Genomic DNA, 27,910 nt, shown 5'->3' with positions numbered 1-27,910 from the left:
GCTGCAAGCGCTTGCTAGGCACTGCAGTCTCCTGTAGGAGGTCAGAGCACGCTGGTGGAGGGCAAGGCTCCTCAGCAAGGTGATTAAACAACTTAAGCCCTCTTCTCCCTGCACCCGGTTCTTTTTAGGAGATTTACAGTTATCAATCGTCACTTCCTGTACGCTATCCCCTGAGCTCCAGAAGTTATATTGCCAACATTCTACTTGGACATCTTCACACGATTGCTCTACAGACACAAAACACAACCTTCACATACACAGCACAATATTTATCTTCCCTCCTAAACCTGTACATTCCAAATTCATTTGATGTAGCAATGTCACATCCACAAAGTCTTAAAAATTCAGATGTTTTTTAAATTTTAACCCTAAATATCTGAACCTACTTTGGGACATCTCACACACAGGTGATTGTAACGGTTTACTCATGGATCTCCCAGTCTGGTGTCATCCATTCCTTCTACTGTCACGGTATTAGAATAATTTTACCATTAAAAACAAACAAAACCAGAAACTTCTAGAACTTGTTTATTAGCCACAAAATCTTAATTTCTTACTATGGAAACCAAGGGCCTCCAAAGCACTCTCCTATGTTAGGATCATTATTGTAAGGGTGTGAAGTCCATACCAGGGGAAAGAAAGAATTCTCAGTGATCAGGATATACAGAAGTAAAAGTTTATTTATTTTCACAAGAGAGAGAATGAGAAAGAGAGAGAGAGAGTGGCACGACACACAGGAAATGTCAGGCAGCAAGGAAAGTTGGTTGGTGCTTTTAAAGGGTAAAAATGGCTTTTTTTTTTTTTTCCTCTGTTTCAGCAGACTGATAACAAAAGTGACTTCGAGAGGGAGTTATTTCTTTTTCTTTTTCGGTGAGGCTGGCTTATCTGAGTCCTTGAAATCTGGTTTTTTTGGGCAGGAACTGAGGCAAAGAGCTGGAGCAGGGAGTTCACACCCCTACTGTCTGCTCAGGAACTTTTCAAGGCTGTTTAAACAATACTCAAAAATCCTTTTTACAGGCAGTGAATTTTTGGTGACAGTCCATCAGATAGTCTACTCTTTCCTCCCCTCTCCCAGAAACTTCTTTCCCTTTTGGAGTGTGAATTGACCACCTCTGGCAAATATTGAGGATTTATACTTTCTGTTGTTTTGCTCAGCTTTTTTTAATTTCTATGTAAACATCTCTGTAGGAGAGATATTCATGTTACTGACCTTGGAGGAAGGGCTTATGCTAGTCTAAGTGGCTGCCAGCTAGAAATTTATTTTCTTGTTAGCCTGTTAGCAAGACAATTCTTTCAATTATTTATTGTTATTCTTTCTGGAATCTATTCTTTTATTCAAGAACCAGCTCAAATATCAGCTTTCAGGTAAGTTTTTTAATCTTTTTTAAAATTTTATATATTTTTTTATTTCAGGATATTACAGGGGTACAAAAGTTTGGTCAAGTCTTATAACCCCATACACATACCTCAAAAGCAGAATTAACTGCTGCTCTCAAGCTACTGCTTGGCATTTCCCTTGTCAAGCTAAATAACAGAGAGGAAGAAGCTCTAAAAGAAAATGATGTTTATTCAGGAATAGGCATTGCAATGGGAATACAAGTGCCTTGGTAAACTGTGTATTCAGGGAGGTAAAGGAAGATAAAGGTTTCTAAAGCAAAAATAAAGAAGATTACATAATTGTTTTGTGATAATTGTCCTTGGTTGCAAGGATCAATAACAAGGATGGTGCTGGTCTGAGGTTGGACAGGCAGATGCTGGGCAAATGTACTCTCAGAAGTTTTTTTTGTGTGTAAGGTTGTGATGACCTTTGTGCAATGTGTGGTTTTTGCAGAGTCTTTTATGATAGTTCTTGTAATCAGGCATCTGTGCATGAGAACTCTCCTTTCATGGCCTTCCCTAGCTCCATTTGCCAGGGTTTTTAACACAAGTGACTCCATTTTGATTTGGACAACTTTCACATCCTATTAATGGGCTCACACTATCAGTTGCTAATCTCAAAAGAGAGTTCCTTAGGGGCAGGAACCTGATTCTCACCTTGTGCTCTTCAGGGCACATGGCCCAATATCCCAAGGCCCTTAATACACATTTGTCGTCATTTTGGATCTATGCTGTGTGGTGTTTGAATTATTGTGCCAATGAGACTTGCTGTCCACCAGCTCACTCGGATATCCTTGAACTTCATGCTAGGTGACATAAAGTATACAGCATCATAGATGAAGTAATCTTGTTGAAAAAAAAAAAATCTAACCTAAATCTAATCAAACCTCCAGAGAAAACTGAGAAACAAATTAAATGATACCATTAGGAAAAAGGCAGACAATTCAAAATGTAAGTGGGATGCTATACAGAAAAACTGGCTTGGACTCCTCAAAAAAATTGCCATGGGAATATATAATAGAATGATATAGCCACTCTAGAAGACAGTTTGGCAGTTTCTTAAAAAACTAAACATGCAGCTACCATACAACCCATCAATTTCACTTCTGGGCATTTATCTCAGAGAAATGAAAATTTATGTTCACACAAAAACTTGTATATGAAAGTTTATATCAGCTTTATTCATAATAGCCAAAAACTGGAATCAGCCCAGATGTCCTTCAACTGGTGAATGGTAAAACAAACTGAAGTACACATATACTTTAAAGTACTACTCCACAGTGAAAAGGAATGAACTATTGGGCACGTGACAACTTGGGTGAATCTCCAGGGAATTATGCTGAGAAGAAAAAAAGCCAATCTCAAAAGATTACAAACCATATAATTCAATTTTATAACATTATTGAAATGAAAAAATTTTAGAAATAGAAAGCAGCTCAATGGTTGCCAGGGATTAGAGTTAGGGGTGCAGGGAGAGCAGTGCAGGAAGGAGATGGGTGTGGTTATGAAAGGGCAACACAGGGGATTGCAATGTGGTTTTGGAACCGTTAAATACCTCAAAAAGATGTTGTAGAGGAGAAACGAAGGTAGAGAGACCAGTTTAAATTAAAAGATAAGAAAGAGCTAACAACAGAATGAAATGGGTAAACATTGACTAAATCTTGAGAGACAACAGGGGATGTTTGAGAATGGACTGGATAATAGGTATTATAAAATTGTTTTCCAGTTGTTTTAATGATATTGTGCTTACATAGACAAATGTCCTTATTTTTAGAAGGTGCATGCTGAAATATTCAGGTGAAGTGCCGTGCTATTAGCAACTTATTTTCAAAAGATTTCAAAAGAAAAAAAGGGGGATGTACAAATAAAGAGCAACAAGGCAAAATTTTAACAATTATTAAATCTAGGTTGATCCAGATTATAGTTGCTATTATACTTTCAACATTTTTGATAATTTCCAAATAAAAAGCCCTCAGGGCTCACTCATATGTATGGTCTTTTTCTCATTCCCCATCCCCACCAGAAGTCCCATCCATCCTATAAAGTTCACACTCAGTTTAACCCACAATTCTTTTCTAGATTCTTCTATGCCTAAGCTTTTGTCTCTTGGACTAGATTATGAGCCTCTGGAAGGCAGATACCAAAGTTATACTCATTTTTGTTGTCCTCCCACAAACTTAGCAATTTGACCAAGATCAAGTCATCTATTACAGTCTGAGCTTTATGTTTCAGAATAAATTACTGCTGGTTTATGTAAGTCAGAGGTCCCAAATGCTGGCTACTCTAATGGCTACATCACAATCACCAAGTGTGCCTTTTTTTTAAATGTAGTTTTCCAGGCACCACCTCAGACCTTTTGAATCTGAATCTCTGAGGATGAGATGCTTTGTTCTCTTTGGGGGGGGGGGGGGAGCATGGAAGGCAACAGAGAAACAGGTATTACTGAATACTTTATTGTGCAACAAGAAAAACTCCACTGGGGATCTTGCCTATGGACACCTCAGAAACTCTACCATCACTACCCACCCACTTGATATGGGAGAAAGGTGAGAAAAATAATTTTGAGCCAATCATGTGATTACAAGGCTAGGACCTCCAATGAGGTTCCAGTTGATCAAATTTGGCTTCTGGCATAGCAATTTGAATGAGGCTCTGAGAATGTCTTGATGGATAAAGGAGTTAACTATCAGAGCTCCTATGCCTTTTGGTCTGATGCCATTAAGGAGGAGAAATCTACTCAACTGGCTAGTGCTTGAAAATTTCAGGGGCTTTCCTGCTCAAAGCCTAATTGGTTAGGACTTATTTCTAGAAATCTGAGTTCTTTGTACCTGACAAGGTTTCTAACCAGCAAGGTGTCCCTGTGTTATCTGTCCAGTGCAGTGTCTCACCACCAGGCTGACAATAACAGCATCTTGAATAATGAGTCATGATGCATTTACCTATTGGACTGGACCAGCTTGCATGCCAACCTGATCCACTAAAAGCTAGAGAAAGTTGCATGAATTCTCATCCACAGCCCTAGCAACATGTCTTGAGTTAGTCACTGAGAGATCATTCCCTACCTCCTGGAGACATGCATTAGCAATGAACTTCTCCCAAGCTTCCCAATCATCACAGTCAAAGGAATCTTTGATAGATGCCACTGGGTTTTTCCTGATGAAGGACTTGTACAGGTCCACCAGCTTCTCAGGATTATGTACCTCCTGGGGTCCTCAGGAGATTTGAAGTCCAGGTGGTATTTCCCAGATCTGAAAGAATTCAAGGCAACTATATCCATGCCAATTACAATATTATCAGTGTAGCCAGCTTTTCCAATTGCATTCCGTAGCAGCTGCAGTCTTCTTTATTCTCTAGGATGTAAGGACCAAAACTCCCACCAACCCTGTATTGGCATTCTATTGCTGCCATAACAAAATACCACAAATTTAGCTTAGCCAACACACATTTGCTATCTTATAGTTCCGTATGTCAGAAGTTTTACATGGAGGCACCAGGCCAAAATCAAAGTGTCCACAGAGCTGTATTCCTTTTTGTAGGTTCTAGAGGAGAACCTGTTTCCTTGCTCATTTAGGATGTTGGCAGAATTCAATTTCTTGCATTTATGGTACCGAAATCCATTTCCTTACTGGCTGCCAACCAAGGGCCATACTCAGCTTCTAGAGGTCATCCACATTCCTTGGCTAGTGGCCCCCTCCTGCATCTTCAAAGCCAGCAACACCACAACTTTCTGACCCATTTCTTTGACCACACACATGAAAAGTTCTCTTTTCTGCTTTCAAGGAGTCATGAGATTATACTGGGCCACCCAGATAATATAGGATAAACTCATTTCAAGGTTATCTTAATGATGTCTGCAAAATCCCTTTTGCCAAAAGTAATATATTCACAGGTTCCAGGGATTAGGACATGGACTTCTTTGGGGGACATTATTCAGCCTACACAGTGTCCCACATTGATAGCAGCTTTCTCATATTCTTCTTGATGACACTGCAGAGGTGTGGTAAGCCTCAGCTCTAATGAGCATGGCTTTCCTGAAGTTTTCTTTAACAGGGAAGAGCATGAACTCAAAACACCACCAGCTTCTTGCCAGAATGAGAACCATTGCTTATCACAGTGAAAGCTGGAACTGGCAAAATGACTTCAAAATTCCCAGCAAATTCACAATTCTGTGACAGCAGGGAGAACCCCTTTTAGGCAGCTCCAGCCTCACAGACACCAAAACATGTTCCTCGTATGGTGCTCACACCAAATTTAGACCTATTCTCAGGCCCATCCATCCCTATCATCGATCTGTCAATCCTTTCTATTCCACAACATTCATTTGCTATCAGGGCAGTTTAACTGATGTGCTCAACAGCCTTTGAGACACTTTTTCCCATAGCAAGTCTTACCATTGTCTTTTGAGCTCCAGGGTCTCACAGATACCAACTGAGATACCTAACTGGATATATCTCTGAAGAGACCTTTTCCAGTGCAGGACCCATCTCAAGAGTGGGGTTTCCTGGAATGCCAAAGATCTCTCTTACAAAGAGCTTGAGAATAGGGATGGTAAATTTCTTCTGGTATTTCCTGTTGCTCAAAAAAAAAAAAAAAAAAGCAAAGGGTACTGCAGAAGTCAATTGGGAGGGTTAGCCCAATAAGCTCACCAGCCTCTCCTTCACTCCCCTGAGCTCTGGGCCTGCTCAGCTTCTCTTTTGCTATATATGTTTTTTAAAGCTCCCTACATCTGCAGTCCCCAACCCCCAGTACCAGTCCATGGCCTGTTAGGAAGTGGGCGTACAGCAGGAGGTGAGCAGGGGGCAAGTGAGGTTTCATCTGTGTTTACAGCCATTCCCCATCACTCACATCATCATCATAAGCTCTGCCTCCTGTCAGATCAGCAGCAGCGTTAGATTCTCACAGGAGCATGAACCCTACTATAAACTGTGCATGTGAGGGATCTAGGTTGTGTACTCCTTATGAGAATCTAATGCCTGATGATCTGAGGTAGAGCTGAGGTAGTGATGCTAGCACTGGGGAGCAGCTGCAAATACAGATTATCATTAGCAGAGAGGTCTGACTGTACAATAAATATAATTCACTTGAATCATCCCCAAACCATCTCTCACCTCCAGTCTGTGGAAAAATTGTCTTCCATGAAACGAGTCTCTGGTGCCAAAAAGGTTGGAGACCACTGCCCTACATGATTCTGATGTGCAATCAGATATGGGAACCACTGGTATAGATTTTAAAGAGAAGTAACTTTTCAGGTTATAAAACTTTTCAAACAAAAAGCTATATTTCCTTTTTATTGGCCATGATATAAAGCATCTCTAAAGCTAAATTACATATAATTGCTGCATGATACACAATACACTAAGACAGTTTCAGAAAAGACAAATTTCATATTTCAATTTATTCAGTAAGGAGACATCAAAAATAAATAATGAAGGCCTTTTTTCCCTTCTACCTTATTCTCTAAATTTATGTTGAAACCTGATAAATATTTTATAACACTAAAGATATGGCTTTTTCTGAATTAGTGCTTTTTAATATAATGAATATAAATACAACTAATTTGAGAAAAAAGGAAATAAACACTTTCACCTGCTGGTTTCTAGCTCATCATCTCCTTTGTCATTAAGATGATAATGCTATAGAAATTAATGTTTGGGTATAAATAGCAGATACAATTTTAACATTTTACATAATCTTGAGAAATGTTTCAGTATTATGTAATCAAAAAATCTATTACAAATATACATATACACATCTTATAAAAATATATTTAAAAACAAAAATGGGAAAAATACTGGGTCATTATTCCTCTGAAGGTGAGTTGGCATTATGAAGAGGCTTTGATTGCTTTATCTTTATCAGGATATTCTTCCACATCAGAAGAGAACATTAACTCTGGAGAAGAAAATGAACATGTACTTAAAAAGGTTTCCTAGAGCTCCAAAAAGAGTTTTATAGCTTACTAATAAACAGTCTTTTGAGATACTGACATAATATATGGTAGTAGAAGGCTCTCAAGTACAAATAAGAATTCTTGATAGTGAAATATGATTTACAAGGTGAGTTAATAACAAATGCACAAGTTTTATATTTTAAAATGTTCAAGTTTTAAATGTACTATGAACCCCAGAAAAAATAAAACATATATAATGGAGACAATATAAGAAAATCTTACCAGGAAATTTGAGTTACTTAGAGAATCCAGGATCATTAAGCAGCTAAAAGGTCTAATTCTACAGTGGTCAGATAATTTAAAATGTAGAGGACAAATACAGAGGAAGGACTTGGGACTAAAAACAGGTGTATGCCAGGATATTTTAAATGTGTTATCCCATTTAATCACCAAAGCAATCCAATAAGCTAGGTATTATCATCCCCATTTTATATTTACTTTTTTAATCCACATGTCATGTGACTCCCATGGCCTGAAAAGAGAGCAGGATTCTGGGTATATTTACTAAGTAACACACTGTGTGATTTAGACTGAATACTGCACAACCCACCTGAATGTAGCTTTGATCTCAACCATAGTACAGAATGTCATTAGTTGATATTCTACATTTAAACTTTACTTAGCATAGATATGTAATTTATTAAAATGCCAATAAATATAGAAAAAGAAAACCTTAAGAATCTAGTAAAATAAAGTCCCCTAAGAATTAGATGAAAAATTCTCTGAATAACCAAAAACTATACCAAGTGAAAGAAAAAAAGTAAAACACATAAAGCCTAAGAAGATTTTTTTAAATAGTTTAAATGTATCAAAAGGAATGAAGCAACACAATATTCAGTGGAACAACAAGAGAATTACAATGCAAAATGGTACACTCATGAAGGGAAATACACGAGAAAATTATATTCTTTGTCATAGTTTTTAATTTTTTAATTTTTTTTTTTTGAGACAGAGTCTCACTCTGTTGCCCAGGCTAGAGTGCCTTGGCGTCAGCCTAGCTCACAGCAACCTCAAACTCCTGCGCTCAAGCAATTCTCCTGCCTCAGCCTCCCGAGTAGCTGGGACCACAGGCATGCGCCACCATACCTGGCTAATTTTTCTATATATATTTTTAGCTGTCCATATAATTTCTTTCTATTTTTAGTAGAGATGGGGTCTCGCTCTTGCTCAGGCTGGTCTCGAACTCCTGACCTCGAGCGATCCTCCTGCCTTGGCCTCCCAGAGTGCTAGGCTTACAGGCGTGAGCCACCCTGCCCAGCCTGTCATAGTTTTTATAAATGGAAATGTTGGGAAGATTCTCCATTCTAAGACTTCTGAGACAGACTGGTTATAATTAGTTGATCAAAAATATTATAATAGCCAAAGTCCAGAAAATATCCATAAAAGACATTCAAGATCCTCATTTGTATAGTAGTTAAAAAAAATTTCAAGAATGAAATTGTGGAACTGTCAAGGAAATGTAATTTATAATACAAATACTGAGCAGTTCCTAAAGTAGTGCTAAAGGATTAGCAGTTTGCTGATATGATTCTTCTTTTTCAGGTGTTCCAAAAGGGGTGTAAGGACCAGAGATTAGTGAATCTCACTGCACATTGAGCACGTTAAAGGTAAGATTACTAAACACTTTGTTTAGTAATGAAGGGTTAAGGATTTGTGCCAACCAGAGGAAGAGGTAAGAATAATTCACTTGAATATGTGTCTGAGAGCCTACATAGATGAAGTATGATGTATTTCAATTTAAGAGATGCTTTCATCAGAAGGAGACTTAGAAAAGTGAAGAGCAAAGACTTTCCATAAATTACTTGAAGGGTTCCAAGAGAAGAAATATTCCCCAATTATGCACAAGGACCACAGAAGCCCCGCATTAAGTACTTTCAGACTCCAGCTCTCCTAGGTACTCCTCCTGCTTCTCATTATACACTTCATTTCCATTCTTCTTTCTTGTTTTCTGTTTTGTTGTTGTTGTTTTGGGGTTTTTTTTTGTTGTTGTTGTTGCTGTTGAGACAAGGTCTTGCTCTGTCGCCTGGGCTAGAGTGCAGTGGCGTCATCATAGCTCACTGTAAGCTCCAACTCCTGGGCTCAAGCAATCCTTCTGCCTCAGCCTCCTGGGTAGCTGGGACTATAGGCACGGGCCACCACACCCAACTAATTTTTCTATTTTTTATAAAGACAGGTCTTGCTCTTCTTGCTCAGGCAGGTCTTGCACTCCTGGTCTTAAGCAATCCTCCTGCCTCGGCCTCCCAGAGTGCTAGGATTACAGGCATGAGCCACCATACCCAGCCTTTCCATTCTTCTTATATCATATTAATTTAAATATGTATTTGTTATTGGAATATCATATGCTATCCACATTAAAAGAACATTTGTAAAATCATTATAAAAGATTTCAGGATATTTTTATACTATTTTTTCTTTAATACCTTCACTAAGATCCATGCCTGGTCTATAAGACAAAAAAAGCCAAGACAATCCAACCAGAAGAGCCACGACCAGATTCACCACAATCCATGGCTGAAGAATCTGTTCCTCAATTCCTGCTGCCCTAAAGATGTAGAAATGCTCATTAGAAATGTCTTCATTTTTGGTTCATATATGCAAATGTACCTATTTTATCAACTTTAATAAAAAACAACAGTCCTCTCCTACACAAATAACAAATAAGTCATGAAAAAAATATAATTTCCCTATAAAATACACCATACATATCATGAGATCAAAGGTTACTGGAACTCTAAACAGATCTGCTCTATACATTAATATAAATGGAAAGTTATCATTCCCAAGAAAATTTTCTAAAAGTTTCCCTTCCAACTACCATGACATTACTCATCTATGAAGTATCTTTCCTTTCTCTCTTTACCCCTAGCCACCCCCTCAAAAAAGACTGCCCCTCTCAGTTTTATGAACTGGAATCTCAGCCGTTCTGTCAGCTTCATGGCTGGCCACCCATCTGCAGATCCTGGCTCTCCCTAGTCTGCTCTTTGTAGCATTGCTTGGTTTTCTGAATCTATCCCCACTGCATGCTCCCCTCACTGCTTTGGCGTATAGGCTCCCTGATGGGAGGTAAGGATGCAAAGTTCCCCCAGTCCACTGTGTGATGACTTATTTTAAAGCCGTAACTTGAAAAACTAAAACAGATTTTTAAAAAGAAGACATTTCATTAAAAATGCAGATACATATAACTATAGTTAATCTGTTAACCAAAAGAGTGGTTATTTTCTTGCCATAGTTTTAGAAACAAAAACAGGGCCTTCATTATTATTTATAGATGAAAACATGAAAAAGAGAGGAAGAATAAGAAAAGTACCATCATTCCCATTGCTGCTGTTACCATTAACAATTGCTAATGTCATCATGAATTCTTACCAGAGGCTACCATTAACAGAAGAAGGTGTGTAAAGGTGGATTCTGTCACTTGTCATTTGTTGACTCAGAGATAGTATAAGAGCAGTAAAGTACACTGAGAAAAAGACAAATGAAATTACTAGTAGTTTTTAACAACCTGGTTTGTTTTGAATTTATAGATTACTTTAAAGTCAAAAATAATCTGTTACTTTGGTGAATGATGATGTAAAAAAATTCATTTGACCAATTTCAATATGGTTAATATCCTTATATCATTTTTTGAGAACACAGGTGCAGAGGGACCTTTTGAGATGCTCACTATTTCATCATTAGAACTGACAAGAACCTATAAGATCTTTTAAAAAATTAAATGACTTGCTCAAAGTTCTAAAACCAATTTTGTTAATATTCTCATAACTTAGAATAAAAATTATCAAATTACCAAAATTATCAGAAAGATATAAAAATGTTTGTTACTAAAAGGCCATTCCAGCTCAATCTGTTTAATGTCAAGTAGAATATATAAAAGTTAAAAATTAAGTAATATAAAGCAACAAATGAAACTTTTAAAAGTTATTTAATGAACCTCTACTGAAAAATAATTCTATTAAAATATGCCTACCATGTTTTAATTATAAATTCACTGAACATCTATATGCAATGTTTAAAAGGAGCAATAATATAAAACTCTTTAAAAAATAAAATTACATTTTTCCTGTTCAAAATTACAGTTTAACTCAAGTATTACATAGTTATCAAATTAAAGTATTTACTCACAGAAAGATGCTAAAGCTGTTGGATCCAGGGCAAAAAAATTTCGGATTGCTACTGATGTTTTAGCAAAGTCAATCCTAGAAAATATAAATGTCTTGTCACAGAGCAATTGTAAACTTTTTGTCAAAACTTTACTTTCTCGACTATAGTTTTTTCCTTCTCTATTCTAATGCTACCACATACACTGTTTATTACTAGGCTTTAAGTAGCTACAGGTTATACTTACTACCAATGAAAAATATCTTATTCACAAAAGCCACATAAAACATCTAACTAGAAGACTAATTTAGGCAACATTCCTATAGAGTTAAGACATCCTGAAGAAACAAATTAAACTTGATCTGCAAAATTTCATTAGCTTCTAACTCTTTCTATTACCCATATCATTGAGCTATAACTAGGTGTTTAAATGGGCTGAATTATGTTCCCAAAAAGATATGTTGAACTCCTAACCCCTGGTACTTGTGAATGTGACCTTATTTGGAAACAAGGTCTTTGCAGATGTTATAAAGGTAGGGTCATTAGGATGAACCCTAATCCAATATGACTGGTGTCCTTATAAGAAAAGAAGAGACACAGACACAAGATACACAGGGAAGAGAGCCATGTGATGACAGAGGCAGATACTGGAGTGATGCATCTAGAAGACAAAGAATGCCAAGGACTGCCAGCAATCACTGGAAGCGAGGGGAGGGGCATGGAACAGACTTTCCCTCAGAGACCTCCAAAAAGAAACCAACCTTGGCCACATCTTGATTTCCGGCTACTAGCCTCCAGAACTGTGAAAGAATAAATTTCTGTTGTTTTATGCCAGCCAGTGTGTGGTACTTTGTTACAGCAGCCCTAGAAAACTAATACAATGCCCCGAGTCTTACCTATACCTGATTTAATTGATTTTGAAGATGATATCTGGGGCTTTTTCAGTTGATTATATTTGGATGAAATTTTGGACTTATGAGTTGATGCTGGAATGGGTTAAGACTTTTGTTGATATTTTGTTCACGGTAGTTCTATCCCCCCAAAAAAGAACAGAAATAGACTGGCTTTAAAAATGTTAAAGTAATATTAATATCTACAAATCTATTTTGAAAACTATCACAGCCAGTGACACATTTGGCTCAACATTTTGTTAGAGGGATCTGCAATCACAACAATATTACCTGTCAAAAGCTGAAATTGTACTTAGAGACAAAAGCAAGTAGAGAAGACTCTGGAATGGATACGCTAGGGTCTTGTATTGTTGTAGAAGGTTTGAGAGGTTAGATAGCTGATCTCCTGCTAAAACATATATCACAACAATATTCCACACAGCACAGCCAGCCAAGAATCCATGAGAAAAGAGACCAATCATCCTGAATGGAAAAAGGGTTAATTATTATATATCAATTACTGAAGTAAAAAGCTAAAGTATTTTTTAAATCTCTTCACATGTAAGAATAAAATTCAATATTTCATGAAAAGTAAAAATAAGCTTTTTCTTTTTACTTACACTAATAGACAGATCACTTAATTCCAATGGAATGTTTAAAAAATATACCTACCTACCATTTTAAGTTGTCAGTTTTGTTAGCAGTATTGAACAGCCAAGACTTTTTTTTTAAATTATGGAACCCATGTAACATTTGTTTTAAGCAAAGTCCAACAACAGTAGTCACCTGAAGGCCCGGTGCACTGAAAGTGCCACGTCTCTGGTGGTCCAGGAAGGCTTCATGTCCATTGACACATCTATGTTTTCTGTGGTCTTTATCAACTCTGAACGATCAGCAGCTTGGAATCGCCCTAAGAACGTATTAACACAATTACTAATAACTAGAAAAGAGAACCTTTTTTCATTATTCCATACTCAAGAAACCTCAGACTAAGACTGAAATTTTCGTGTTTTTCTATCTAAAAATTCTCCTTGACTCAGTACCTATTTCAGAGGGCGCTTTTCTTTTGGTTGCTTAAACATACTATTTTTTCATCTATAGGAAAAATTAGCAATGGCACTGTACTTTCTTCTCAACCCAAAATGAATGTTAAGTAACAATTTTAGAAATCAATTATATTTAATGAAATATAATAATGAACTTTCAACTCAGAATAAAGTCTGGAAACGTTTAACATGACATCCTCTGCAAAATCCTACTTTAGAGACTCCAGAAGTATTAAGGCTTAAATGCCTATACTATTGGGGTAAGTCAATACTTGAAAACTACTTTAACTTCCTTAGTAAAAGATGTCAGGGTGTGTAGCCTGGCTTTCTGAAATGACAGAAAAGAAATGGGTTGTTTTATAAATTTCTCTCTAGAAGATTCCTATGAAAACTATCAGTCCAAGTGTCAGCACTGCAATAGTGCATGAGCAGGGCTCTATCCTGCTGACGAGCAGGCTCCTTCTTGTATAATCTAGTAATACACAAGTGGACCTTAGAAAGCAGGAAAGGTCCCATTTTAATTACCTTCACGAAACCCAGTTCTCAGGTGTTTTGGAGGATGAAGGCAAGGGTGTGACAGTTAATTTTCCCTAAGAAAAGACAACTTCTGGGCAGACAGCAGAACCACTGGTACCTTTTATGGTCACTCTAGTAGGGAAGTTTCTATGCTAAGGGAGGCAAGAATAAAAATGAGGATTGAGTGATATTGCTTAAAAATAGACTGGAGTAAATTAAATGGCCACATGGTATACCAGTAAAAGCACTTGACTAGAAGTAATGAAACCTCAGTTTAAGTACTACTTCTACACTAACCAACTATAAGAAACTGGGTGAGTTAGCCTCTCCAGCCACAGGTTTCTCATTGGCCAAGAACTCCAAGATCCCTTAGATGGGATCTTATGAAATCAGAGTTCGAAAACAATTTACACAAAATCAAAATTGTAAATTTTAAGGACTAACCTTTATGTTTCAGATGAGTAGTTTAGGCAGTATATCCATAGCGAATCTATGGGAGTAGTATATGATCACGATCATGCTTTGGGTAGGTTTTTCTTAAATACTGTGTTATAGACTGAATGTGTCCCCCCAAGATTCGTATGTTGAAGCCCTAACCCCCAAGGTGATGGTATTTGTAGGTGGGATCATTGGCAGGTAATTAGGTTTAGATGAGGTCATGAGGGTGAGGCTCCCATGATGAGATTAGCATCCTTTTAAAAAGAGGAAGAGACATCAGAATTCTCTGTCACGCGAGGACACAATGAGCAGGGAGCCATCTGCAAGGCAGGAAGGGGCCCTCACCAAGAAGCCAATCTGTCGGTACCTAGTCTTGGACTTCCCACCTTCAGGAACTATGAGAAATAAATGTCTGTTGTTTACGCTACCCAGTCCATGGTATTTTGTTATAGCAGCCTGAGCTAAAATACATTGCAAACCCAGTCTTATAACCAATACATGTTATACAATATCAGAATTATTTTCCAAAAGAATATACAGCTATTATATTGTATTTCTTATTTAATACAGTAGTACCATCATGAATTTTCTCTCATTTATTGTTACTTATATAATTTATATCATTACCTGCCCCACCAACACAACCACTACCAATTGCAGAAAACTGGTAAACTACAACACAGTTTAAAGAAACAGATGGAGGCCAAGTGCAGTGGCTCATGCATATAATCCTAGCACTCTGGGAGGCTGAGGTGGGAGGATCACTTGAGCTCAGGAGTTTGAGACCAGCCTGAGCCCAAAAGCGAGACCCATCTCTACTAAAAATAGAAAAAATTAGCCAGATGTGGTGGAACGCGCCTGTAGTCCCAGCTACTCTGGAGGCTGAGGCAGGAGGATTGCTTGAGCCCAGGAGTTTGAGGCTGCTGTGAGCTAGGCTGACACCACGGCACTCGAGCCTGGGTGACAGAGTGAGACTCTGTCTCAAAAAAAAAAAAAAAAAAGAAAGAAAGAAACAGGTGGGGGTGGAAGAAGATTTTTAAAAAATACCCATAATCTCATAACCCAGAAACAACCAGCATTAATATTTAGACCACTTCCTTCAAGTCTTTTGTCCTATGCATTCTTCTGTAGTTGTGATCAAACCCTGTGTGTATGCTTATTTTTCATTAGAATCTTTCCATGAAATAAAAAATTGCCCCTAAAAGTTAGTCTTAATGGTACAGAATATTTTATTAAATAGATACGCCAAAATTTACTGAAATCGTTCACCTCCTATTTTACATTTAGGTTGTTTCCAGTTTCTCACTTTCATGAATAATAGTGTGATGATTAGCTTTGTGTATAAATGTTTGTCCATATTTGTGCTTATTTCCTTAAATCAGATTTCTAGAAATATAATTACCAGGTCAAAGGTTATCCTTGTGCAATTTTTAAAGAGCTCATGTTCCAGTACTTACGGCTTTTTTCCACAAATACTTTGCCTACAGGATGGCTGGTGCCGGTGGGTGCAGTGAATATAGACTGTTGTTCTGGAGTAGTTTGCTCATCAGTAATTATGTCTTCATCTTCTATTCCTAGCTCATTGGCATACTGTAATTCTGCTGGCTTAGTTTTCCTATAATAAGGGAATGTATAAGAGAAATGGATGATTATTGAATTTTTACAGGCCCACATAAGGAACTACCTACAAATACAATGGAAAGAGTCCTGAATATAGTCAAGAAATTTGGTTTTTACTCAAATGAATCTGTTATTAACAGGTATGTGCAGCAAGTTGCCTATATTTCTGTGGGTCTCAGTTTTCTCATCTGGAAAATGAAGTGACTAAACTAGATCTGTAAGGTTCTTTACAAACTTAAAATTACATGATTTTATATAGACACTATTTGGTAGGGTCACTTTCAAATACAAACAATAGTGTTATACAACTTTCATTGTACTTCTTTAAAGTATGTCATTCATTTTATCTTAATTTCCTATGCTAAAATAGACAGTTTTACCTATTGCTGAAATAATCATAATGTAAACATATTAACATGAGAAAACAAATAATATTCTATTTTATTATCTTTGATTTTTAATATCCTTAATATCTAATTTTTTTGTGACTTATATAAAATCTTCTGTTTGTGTTCTTCTTTTTTTAGACATAGCTAAGATTTTTTATTTAAGTACAATATTAACTTTTTATTTTTTCAGTGGTTCATTCTTTTCAAATTTATCATTAGTTAACCTAATATTTTGTAAAACTACTTATCCTAGAGATATAAAGCTATGTATAATATACTATATATAGCTATACTATATATATATAGTATAGAGTATTCAATAAAAATGAAAAGCTACTGTTTGGGAGCTTCAAATAAAGTATCAGTAACCCTGGAGAATATTTAGAAGGATAAATAAACTCTTACTTTGTCTTTCTTCGAGGTTTTTGAATAACTGCCTCCTCACCTGGCTCCACATCAATACCATTTTCATTTCGTAATAAAGATGGACTAGACGTCTTCTTTTGGGTGAAAGAAGTCTCCAATTCTGAAAATAAAATAAATTAAGTTTTCAAATGACTAAAACATAAAAAGTAATGTACCAGACTTTTGCAAGACAAGAGAACTTTAAGAATTTTAACTGGTGCCCATCTCTATTGATATGAATAAAAAAAAAGAATTTTAACTGGGCAAATTTTTTTTCACTATCTCACAAATTTTAAAAATTGTACACCTCTAAACTTTCAACATAAAATGTGAAATTACAATGCCAAACAATAAGAAAAAGAATTAAGTAATCCAACACCCAGAGTGTGTTAAAGATCCCCAGGATTACCACCAGGTTCAGTGATTTGCTAGAAGGGCTCACAGGACTCAGAAATCATTACGTTCACAGTTACAGTTTACTATAGCAAATGGATATAAAGCAAAATCAGCAAAAGCACGTGGAACAAAATCCAAAGGAAACCAGGTACAAGCTTCCAAGAGTCCTCTATCAGTGGAGTCAGAGAGGATGCACTAATCCTTCAGCAATGAGTTGGGACAACATATGACATATGTTCTACCAGGGAAGCTCATTAGAGATGCAGAGCCCAAGGTTTTCACTGGGGGGTAGAGTCATTTAGGGCTAGCACATACCAAAATTCCAGATTCCCAGAAGGGAAGCAGGTGTCCAGCAAAAATCATATTGCCACTTTATAACTTAGGGAAAGTTTTATAACAGTACAGGGAGCTGCTTTCCGTCAAGTGTCCAGACACCAGTCAAGTGCCAAACTTGTAAGCAGGCCTTTCTAAGGATAACAATCTCAGGCCTGCCATGTTAACTCTTTTCTGCACCCAGGGTAGGTATTAAGTTTAAATGTGTCAATGGAGCCTTGTAACCCACTAGCAACTCTTCCTACCTGGAAATACTGGCTCCCCAGAATGCCCTCAAGTCTCTAGAATTCTATTTCAATAAAATACTTACAGCCTGGACTGGAAATATAATGCAAGCAGTAAAGCCTACCATGGTCACCCTGAACAAAATAAAACTCAAAACAAAATTTTAAAATCCAGAAATTTAGAAAGCTGAACCTGCAAGGCTTGGTGTATTATGAAATGGCAGTGACAGGTCTTTTTTGGTCCAAAACTTGGTTGGGTCCTGAATTTTCTAAAAAAAAAGTCAAGTCATTTCTGTAAAGACATTTTTCACAAATTATAAAACTAGGTATTGGTATCTATCTTGATTTTTAAATTTATACCCTAACTAAATTACTAAAAGGATAGTCTTTCTCTTTTTTTTAATTTTATTTGTATAATTTTAAGGGGTACAAGTGCAGTTTTGTTACATGGATATATAGTGTAGTGGTGAAGTGGTATAAAGTCTGTGCTTTTAGCGTAACTATCACCCAAATAATGTACATTGAACCCATTATTATAATTTCTCATGCCTCTCCCCCCTCATCCTTCTGAGTCTCCAGTGTCTATTATTCCACACTGTATGTCCATATGTACACATTATTTAGTTTCCACTTAAAAGTGAAAACATGCAGTATTTGACTTTCTGAGGTGTTTCACTTAAGATAATAACCTCCAGTTCCATCCATGTTGCTGCAAAAGACATGATTTCATTCTTTTTCTCATAGCTGAATAGTATTCCATTGTATGTATATGCCATATTTTCTTTATTCATCCATTGATGGACACTTAGGTTGATTCCAAATCTTTGTGACTGTAAACAGCCCTGCAATAAACATACAAGTACAGGTATCTTTCTGATACAATAAGTCATTTTCTTTTGGGTATATACCTAGTAGTGGGATTGCTGGATCTAATGGTAGTTCTATTTTTAGTTCTTTGAGAGATCTCTATACTGTTTTCCATAGAGGTTGTACTAATTTACATTCCCACCAACACTGTATAAGCATTCCAAAAAGGTAGTTTTTAATTAATCTATATTCATTGCCACAAATGAAATAGAGTAAGTAAAGCTAGTCTGAGCATTATTTCTGTCTCTTTTTTCTTCTTCTGCACTCTTCTGCCCCTCCTTCTCCTCACAGATACTCAATGCCCCCAGGTACTGTGGTATCTCACTTGAACTTGCTTCCTCAAACTATATTCCATTCTCCTGACATTTCTAGTTTCTGCCTTTTTGCTCTGGTAATTCTTCCATCTGATTCAGGACCTGCTGTTTTCTAGAAGGGCAAGTAATTAATCAAGAAAACTAATTTGTAATAAATTATTCATAGAGGCTGATGTTAATAGAGGAGTGCTAATCTCCCAATCTTTGTTCCTTCCCTTTGTTTTATTCTAACAAAACCCTTTCTTTCCTAATTATTATAAAAATCATACATGCTTAATATATAAAAATTAGTAAAATATAAATGAAGTAAGAAAATAAAAATCACCCTTCCTTCTAAAAACCGTACCACTGTTAATTCTGCTATATCTTTCCATTCTTTTTACTATGTATATGTGTATATATACTTATGGTCTAGGTTGAACTGTGCTCCAGGAAAAAAAAAATATGTTCAAATCCTAACTCCCAGTATCTGTAACTTTATTTGGAAACAGAGTTTTTGCAGGTGTAATCAAGTTAAGATGAGGTCATCCTGGATTAAGATGGGCCCTAAATCCAATGACTGGTGTACTTATAAAAGGGAAATTTGGAAACAGACACACAGGGAAAAATATGAAGACGGAGGAAGAGATTGGCATTAGGCTACCACAAGCCAAAGAACACCAAGGATTATCAATAACCAAAGAAGCTAGCAGAGGCAAGGAACGATTCTTTCCTAGAGACTTTGGACTTCATTCCTTCAGAACTATGAAAAAATAAATTTCTGTTATTTTAAGTCACCCACTTTGTAGTAATTTGTTATGGCAGCCCTAGGAAATTAATAAAATATGTATTTTAAAAATACGATCCTCTAATACATATTATTTTATAATCTTTGTTTCTGATTTAACAACACATTACTGATGGTTTTCTATGGCACTATTTCACTTTAACAATCCTTTTAACTGGTAACTTGGTTTCCATTTATTGGATAAAAAATGATTTATTTAGTCAGTATCACATTGTTAGATATTTGGGTTATTACTAAATGCTACTCTTATAAATAATGTTGCCATTAACACCCTTTAATACTATAGTTATTAAAGTTACTTCTATTCCTAGAAATCTGGACAGGCTGTATAATTTATGCTTCTATCAGCAGTGCATGAATGTACCCATTTCCCAGCAATAATGGATTTTATAATTTGAAAAAAACTGTCAATTTTATAGGCCAAAAAAATAGCATAGTGTTTTGTTTACCTGTGAACAATGCCTGGGACATAGAAAGACTCAAAAAATGTTGGCTATCGTTTCATTATATTATTGTTAATACAGAATCTATCCATTCCCCATTTAATCTAAAATGTCCATTTCATCATTTACTAAATTTTTATATGCACTGAGATCTGAACTTTCTGATTTAGTACTGAATTTGTACCCCTGCTCTCATAATCTATACACATATGATCAAAAGAGTCCTGTAAAATATTCTTGACTTAAGCCACTGGAGTTACTCTAGTGGTATACATTTTAAGCAAGAAAGCAAGAAACCATCCATGGGATATGCATGGGAAAAAATTGGAGCAGACAAGTTTTTATCATATCCCCAAAATCACAACTGCTATCACAACCTAACCTTGGTTTCTTCACGTACCAAGAGGTAGCCTTGTCTTCTTCTGTCTCCTTTGAACAGGAGCCTCTAGATGCTCTTTGAGTTCTTCAGTTGGGGGCTCACTACCTTCAGATGGCCTAAGAACAGCAGTCTGAGCAAGGCCTTCCAAAGAAGCACTAGCTACAGAAAAACAGAATAGAAAACAATGGGATAACTTGAGCAGAGACTGAATCTTAAAAAGATGGGGGAAAAGGTGACTAGAATGTTTCCTGTATAATAACTCCTTCTCTTTCAGAACTAATTTGTGCTGCAAATCTTGATTTCTTCCCTCCTCACCTATAACTCTGGGCTTTAAACTGAAAAGAAATAAATGAGGGAATAAGAAAGGCTGAGGAAAAAAATGGGGGGAGCTAGAAAGAAAAGCAAAAGGTGGGAGGAGGAGAAATTGCCTCAGAACATCTAGAACTTTCAAAAATGTGAAAACAGTAAAAACTGAAACCATAGAGAACTCTCTTACTTGTCTACTGCCTTAAAATTTTTTATCAGTCTCTATATAGTTTAGTCCTTCATTAATAAATTAATGCATGACAAAGTCATCATGGATAATTGGAGTTATAAATCTATTCATTGACTCATTCATTTCAACCTCTTCTCTTATGAAATCATACTAAAGAATTTCAACACGTTTTGGCAGATTTGAATTTTACCTGTCTTTTTCACAAAAAAAAAGAAATAGAAATATATATATATGTTATTTTGTGTGTGTGTGAGACAGAGTCTTGCTTTGTTGCCCGGGCTAGAGTGAGTGCCGTGGTGTCAGCCTAGCTCACAGCAACCTCAAACTCCTGGGCTTAAGTGATCCTACTGCCTCAGCCTCCCGAGTAGCTGGGACTACAGGAATGTGCCACCATGCCCAGCTAATTTTTTTATATATATATATTTTTAGTTGGCCAGATAATTTCTTTCTATTTTTAGTAGAGACGGGGGTCTCGCTCTTGCTCAGGCTGGTCTCGAACTCCTGACCTCGAGCGATCCACCCACCCCAGCCTCCCAGAGTGCTAGGATTACAGGCATGAGCCACCGCGCCCGGCCGAAATACAAATATATTAATAAACAAATGAAAAAATGCTTAACCTCACTAGTATTTACAGAAATGTGAACTAAAATCAGCTACTTTTTGATTAGTAAATGAACAAAAAAAATTAAAAGACTGACATTGTCTGATGTTAAGGATTTAGAGAATGTGACACTCTGAAACTCCATTGGTGGTGAGAAAATAACTAAAGCTTTCTTGAAGACAATTTCGCAGAATCTATCATATCCATGTGCACGTGTCCTTTATGTAGTAATTCCACTGCTAGCAATCCGTTATACAGAAATACCTCTTCTTTCTTACCACCCACTTTTTTATGCAAAAGAACTGTAACATTATTTAGAGTAAAAAGTTTGAAATAACTCAAATGAACAACAGATCAGTGATTATGGTACATTCTCATCGTGTTAACATTATGAAGTCACTGTTTAAGAACACAAAACTCTGTGTATTAAGGAATAAAGAGTACATATACAATATGATTCCTTTTATGTAAAAACAAAAACAAAAATACTAGCACCAACCACAGAAACCTTTTAGGATTGTGTGAGGTCACAAGTAAAGTGTGAAGTTATAAAGGATCAGTTAAAGGTAACTTTGAGGTTTCAAGCCTGAGTGCTGGGAAAATGGCAGGCTCTATTAACAGAAAATCATGAGAAGTAAAAATTGATTTACTGTTGAAGGTGATGATGGATTCTGGATGTATTGAGTCTGAGTTACTGATACAACACCCAAATTATTAGTGGATAACTAGGGCCAAAAGAAGTTCATAGTATCTGTCATCATTGGAGTTTTAGTACTTCAATGATGATGTGGCCTTGTCTTCAGACTCATGCTCTAATATAGGTATTTTCTGACTGATATGGGGGATTTAAGAACTCTGTGTCTCTAAATCCAGTAACTTGTTCAAGGGTCTGTAACCAATCATAGCTTAAAACAACTTATGGGATAAAAGACCTCAAAGGGTCCAAAAATACTGCTTAAGTAAGAGCTAGGTGGCGCAACCTTTTATTCTATGAATGCTTCTAGATTCTCCTCAGGCTGCCCACTGCTTCAAACTGGCCTTAACTCTCCTCAACAAAGCCGTGATGTGAAGCTGGTGGGGCCTTGCCTTTCCCTGATCTGTGATGTTTATCATGCCTGAGGTCCTGGGAAAACTTGTGATCCCACACAACAGAGAATAACTTCTTACCTAGTGTGTTTTTTGTCCTGGGCTTCTTTTTCTTAGGACGATTAAGTGGAATGTCATCTATAAAACAGAAAAAACATCAATAGAAAGGGCTGCCTAAAATGCAATGCAGAGAATAGTCAGAAGAGAACTTCTAGTAGGGAAGAACTTTCCCTCTCTTCCCTGGGTCTAGCCAACTTCTATTCAGCAGGGGAGAAGGCAAAAAATTGACAAGGTCAAAGAGAGCCCATAGTGTGTCACCAGTAGTGCACTGCTGGTCAGTAATGTTAGAAACTGTGACACAGAGGCTGGGCGTGGTGGCCTATGCCTATAATCCTAGCGCTTTGGGAGGCCAAGGCAGGAAGATCGCTTGAGGCCAGGAGTCGGAGACCAGCCTGTGCAACACAGTGAGACCCCATCTCTACAAAAAATTTTTAAAAATTAGCCAGGCATGGTGGTGCCACAGCTACCTGTAGTCGCAGCTACTCGGGATACAGAGGCAGGACTGCCTGAGCCCAGGTGGGTGAGGTTGCAGTGAGCTATGATGACGCCACTACACTCCAGCCTGGGTGACAGAGCAAGACCCTGTCTTTAAAAAAAGAAAAAAAAAAAAACTGTGACACAGAAAGTGGGCGCAACAAATATTCATCTGATCCCCTATACTTCCCAGGCCTCTTGCACTTAGGTGTGGCTTATGACTGGTTACTGGCCAATAGGCTGTCAGCAGAAGTGATGAGTCATCTGGGGGCCAAAACATTGAAAAAGCCAGTGAGCAACCCTCCAACTTTTTCTTCCCTTGCTATGGCAAAACTATGGGTAGAAGTGGTCTGAGTTACTACATCATTAGTAAAGAGGTAGTAGAAGGCAATTGTCCTGGATTGTTGCCACAGTGGACTTTGCACTAATTAAAAATAACCCTGTGTAAGGTTATTAAGTGACTGAGATTTGGGGGTTATTAGTGTAGCATAACTTTGCCTATTCTGACTAAATGAGAGATAGGCAGGTGCAGTCCCTACTACAGAGCTATAAACTAGCCAACAGTTATATTCTGGGTGACTCTATTCAGAGATGAAGCGCTTCTATAATGGTAAGGTCATCTAGTGTTGTACATCAACCATAATTTAAAAATGGCAATCAAAGGAGAGTATTATGGTAAAAAAAGATACTGTAGAATTACAAATTATGGCATTCAGATTCAATTTTAAGAGAAACAAACTAAGGAATCAAACTAATTTTTGAACACCAAGTACTATTTTTAGAAAATTTTACATTAACAGTAAACTAACTCACCTTGAATAGGACTTCACATGACACCAACCAAATTTAATCAGGACAAAGAAAATAAAAAGAAACTATTAATTAGAACGCTATTATATTGTCACACTAAAAACTGACTTAAAGAATTACAAATCTAAAATAAAATTGGCTTTCACACATCAGCTAGTTTACAAACTTATTGTTTATAAGTATTATAAAAAACTGTTTAATAACACCAATAAAATAACCCCGGTATTTTCTGAACCTACATATACATATTCCCTACTGTCTATTAATAAAGTAGATTAAGCAGATTAAGAACTCTTATTTGTCACTGATTAAAGTCAGCTTAAACTCTAAGGAAACTATTCTAGCAAACAAAAGAGGATCAGAATTCTGATAAACAAGACACTAAACCATTCAGAATGGATTTATTATCCTACTAGGTTGACATTCAGGCTTTTAAATAGAACTTTAAATAAAAAACTTATAAATAACTATAATTAATGATTATTTAATTATAACTTATTCTTATATCTGTAGGTTTTTCATCTTTAAAATTTTAGGAAGTCTTTTCCTAAGATTTTCAGGAAGTATTTTCTGAATCATAATTTTGCAATGGTACTAGTCAATTTTTCTACTTTATTCATTTCACATTTTTAAAGCTCAATAATGAAATTACTATAATTTTTACCTTGGTACAGGTGGAAGGGTTCGTGGAGGACGCTGTGAGGGAAAAAAGAATAAAATTGCTTGTAAGTAAAAGCCTAGAGCATCTTTACTTCATATATCTCAAATATCAGAAAAGCATTCTTTAAAAACCTGTTGTTCAGACATGACAGAAAAATATAATGGAAGAGACTAGGATCTTCAAATCTTTTGATAACCCTGTTCATCAGTGAAACCTGGGAGGTACTGATGAGAAACAGGTTGGCAATTTTAAATTTGTTCTATCATTTCTAAATTTCATATAAAATTCCTTCCTTCCTATGTTTCTTTCTAGCTATAGGCCAGACCTTGTACTAAGCATTAGGGATACGCTAATCAACAAAACAGAGAGATTAAAGCAACATGGAACTTACACCTAATGGTTAAGTATTAAAAGACAATGTTGAAAATATATATGAGATAATATGTACAATTATATGTATTACATATGATAAAATGTATACTTATATGTTTCTCATATATATGATAATGAATGAGGGAGAATGAGGCATCTACTTTAGTTAAGGAAAGTAGGAGGCAACATTTCAGACAAATACAAAGCCCTTTAGGGGAGACTGGGCTTGAAATGTTCCAGGTAAAAGGACAGCAATGCTGCAGCACAGTTACCAAGGAAAGGCAGGCAAAAGCCAGATTAACTAGGGCCTCGTAGACTAAGAGGAGTTTGGATTTTGTTTTAATTCAGTGGGAAAGCAATGGAGGTTTTAAACCACATAGTAAAATACTTTTTTAAAAGATCACTTGAATATAGCGTGAAGAATGGATTTTAGGGCAGAAAGAATAGACGGGAAAGCCTTTATAAATGCTGTTTTATATGCATAAGAAAGTCGTGTTTGTAGTTCAGAGAGCATTACAGTTAAGAAGCATTCTGGAATCTTTCAAAATAAAATACTAACAGAAATGTCTACAAGTCAATTTAATGTTCCAAGTATCTCATGCTGCTTGCAGAAGACATTGATTCAAAAGGGCGAAATTTTAGACATTCTCGTAGTTTGTTCCCTTTAGTTCAAACACTAGATTAATACAAATGCTACAAGATTAGGACAAGGCACACTGTCTAAATACCATTCGGTAGTCAAAATTACAACTGGAAAAAAAAGTCACATGAAAGCGCTATTGTTCTAAGGATGCTATGAAGCACGTTCTGTCACAGGACCCAGTTCGCATAACTCCTCATTTCAAAAGTCCCGCAAAAATGACGTTTCACCCATCCAGAGCCCCAAACCCTAAGTCGCTCAAAAGTAGGACAGCTCAACTGAAGACAAAGATTCTAACATCTCAAAAGTAACTAAGACTCGCTTACCACCTGCTTCTTCCCCATTCTCTCTTTCGCCGGCCCCAGGCGCAGGGCGCCACACCCCGCCCCGCCCCGCCCGGCCGGGCGCGCAGGCGCAACGCGTCATCGGGCTGCGCCGCCCAGGCAGCTCCCAGCCGCAGCCCCCGGGGGAATTTGGGACGAGGGGTCCGCGAGGACCTGGCCTGACCTCTCCAGACTAGCCCTGCAGAACAAAGGGGCCTCGGACTCGGGGCTGACGCGCCCAGTAGCAGAGGTCCAGCGCGCGCAGGGCTGCTATCACTGTTTTCCTGTGGTTTTCTAAGTGGTTGCAGTGATTTGTTTGGGGGGAGGGAGGACGTGAGGGAAGGCCTTGATTAAAAGTCTCCGCAGGCAAACAGTGATCTCTTTTCTGAGTGGCTAAAAACCGTCTCCTCCGGTAGGAGTCTGTAGGAGAGGCCTTGCTGGCAGCATCGGAACCCGCCGGGCCTGGGCAGCGGAGAACGGAGGCGTTGTCTTGGCAACGTGGACTCAGGTCCCGGAAACTTTCGGCTCCTCTCCTCCGGGAGTTCGCGTCCCGGCCTCGCCCGACCTCTGTCCAACCCTGCGAACGCTAAAGGGGTGGATGCGCTCACCCAACGATCAGGGCTCTTCCCTAGTGAGCCCCAGCTCGTTGGTGTCGGCCCGCCCCGAGGATAGCTGCTTTAGGGCATCCTCTGTCTCGCCACCTCTTGTGACCGACGCGCCCCTCACTGCTCACCAAGGGTCCCTCCTCCAGCCGAGGGCCCGAGTCGGTCCTCATGATGCTCTTTGCGGGGCCCCCTCAGCGCAACCGCCGCCCGCCCGAGCCTAGCTCCCCGTGACGCCGCTGCCTCCGGGACCTGCGGGAGGCGGGGCCTTCGCGGTGCCTGGCGAGGCCAGGTCCCCGCCCGCCTCTGCACTGCGAGGCCCCAGGTTCCTAGGTGGCTGGGTTAGGGACAAACTCATTTGTTGCTCTGGGGAATTCCGTGCGGGCCTGGTAGTGGGTGTGGATTAATATAAGCTATTCTTACATTTTCTCCAGTTTCTTATCCTTTCTTAGACAAGTGTGTAAATCAAGTTTGGGAAAACTTTTTCTCAAAGAACCGCAACATAAAATCAAATCTGAGCTCACGTAAATATCATAAAAAACGACTTAATTTTCGTGTTTTTGTTTGGTGGGTTTTTTTTTTTTGTAAGAAATAAACCTTTTTCACTTTAAAAAAAACTACAAATATTTTGAATCACACACTCTATTTTATAGTTTAAAAAGAGATAGAAAGGATGGATGAACCGTGTGGATATGGAGAAAGAATGATGCAAAAGATTAACAGATACAGGAGCAGGGAGAGTGACTGGAAGTCTCAGATCCAGGGGAAGAAAGAGAAACAAGACTTTGTAATAGCATCCTCATCTTGCGGTTTTCTCATTTATAGGTCTCTAGGACTAGTCCATTGCCCGTTCCGAATTTAGGCATACATGTGGATATGGGCTTTTAGGAAAATTAGTAATTGTTACAGCTCTGATAAAAATAATTATTTCCGTGTAGCCTGATTTGTAAATAATGAGGGCAGTGTAGTTTCTGTGGGTTTTGATGTTAGATGTGAAATGTGTATATTAACCTTTCTTGCTGAGTTAGTAAAGTAGGCACTTTCTGCAAAAAAAAAAAAAAAAAATTTCGTAAAACAAAGTTTCATAAAGTAAAATACAGTTTCTGAAATTAAATACTGCTTATTTTATTTAGGAAAAATCATTTTATCTGACTCTTACAAAGACCATATGAAATTCATGAAAGGTTCTCATACTCAGTGATTTAACATTATTCATATTATTGCCACTGCTGCACATGAGGAAAAGGAAAAAGATATTCCCTAAGAGTCAAATACGTAACTACATACCTGTACAATACAGTTTTTTTCAAATG

General features: G+C 37.5%; 1 protein-coding gene across 1 annotated transcript; it reads right to left on the bottom strand.

Moving 5' to 3' along the window:
* Positions 1-7,201: 7,201 nt before the first annotated feature.
* TMEM237 (transmembrane protein 237) lies at positions 7,202-26,770 on the bottom strand. Its single transcript, XM_069468714.1, has 13 exons — positions 26,729-26,770; positions 24,664-24,695; positions 23,297-23,301; positions 22,737-22,793; positions 20,494-20,631; positions 16,730-16,850; positions 15,773-15,930; positions 13,102-13,225; positions 12,607-12,798; positions 11,450-11,523; positions 10,694-10,787; positions 9,748-9,869; positions 7,202-7,269 (listed from the first exon to the last, which is right to left on the bottom strand). The coding sequence occupies exons 1-13, from the start codon at positions 26,768-26,770 to the stop codon at positions 7,202-7,204; spliced, it is 1,227 nt and encodes a 408-aa protein (XP_069324815.1).
* Positions 26,771-27,910: the final 1,140 nt, after the last annotated feature.

This window comes from Eulemur rufifrons, chromosome 1 (genome assembly GCF_041146395.1).
Source record: "Eulemur rufifrons isolate Redbay chromosome 1, OSU_ERuf_1, whole genome shotgun sequence".
NCBI classification, from domain to species: Eukaryota; Metazoa; Chordata; class Mammalia; order Primates; family Lemuridae; genus Eulemur; species Eulemur rufifrons.
Note: the sequence above shows the minus strand (reverse complement) of the source record. Positions and strands in the feature narration are given on the sequence as shown.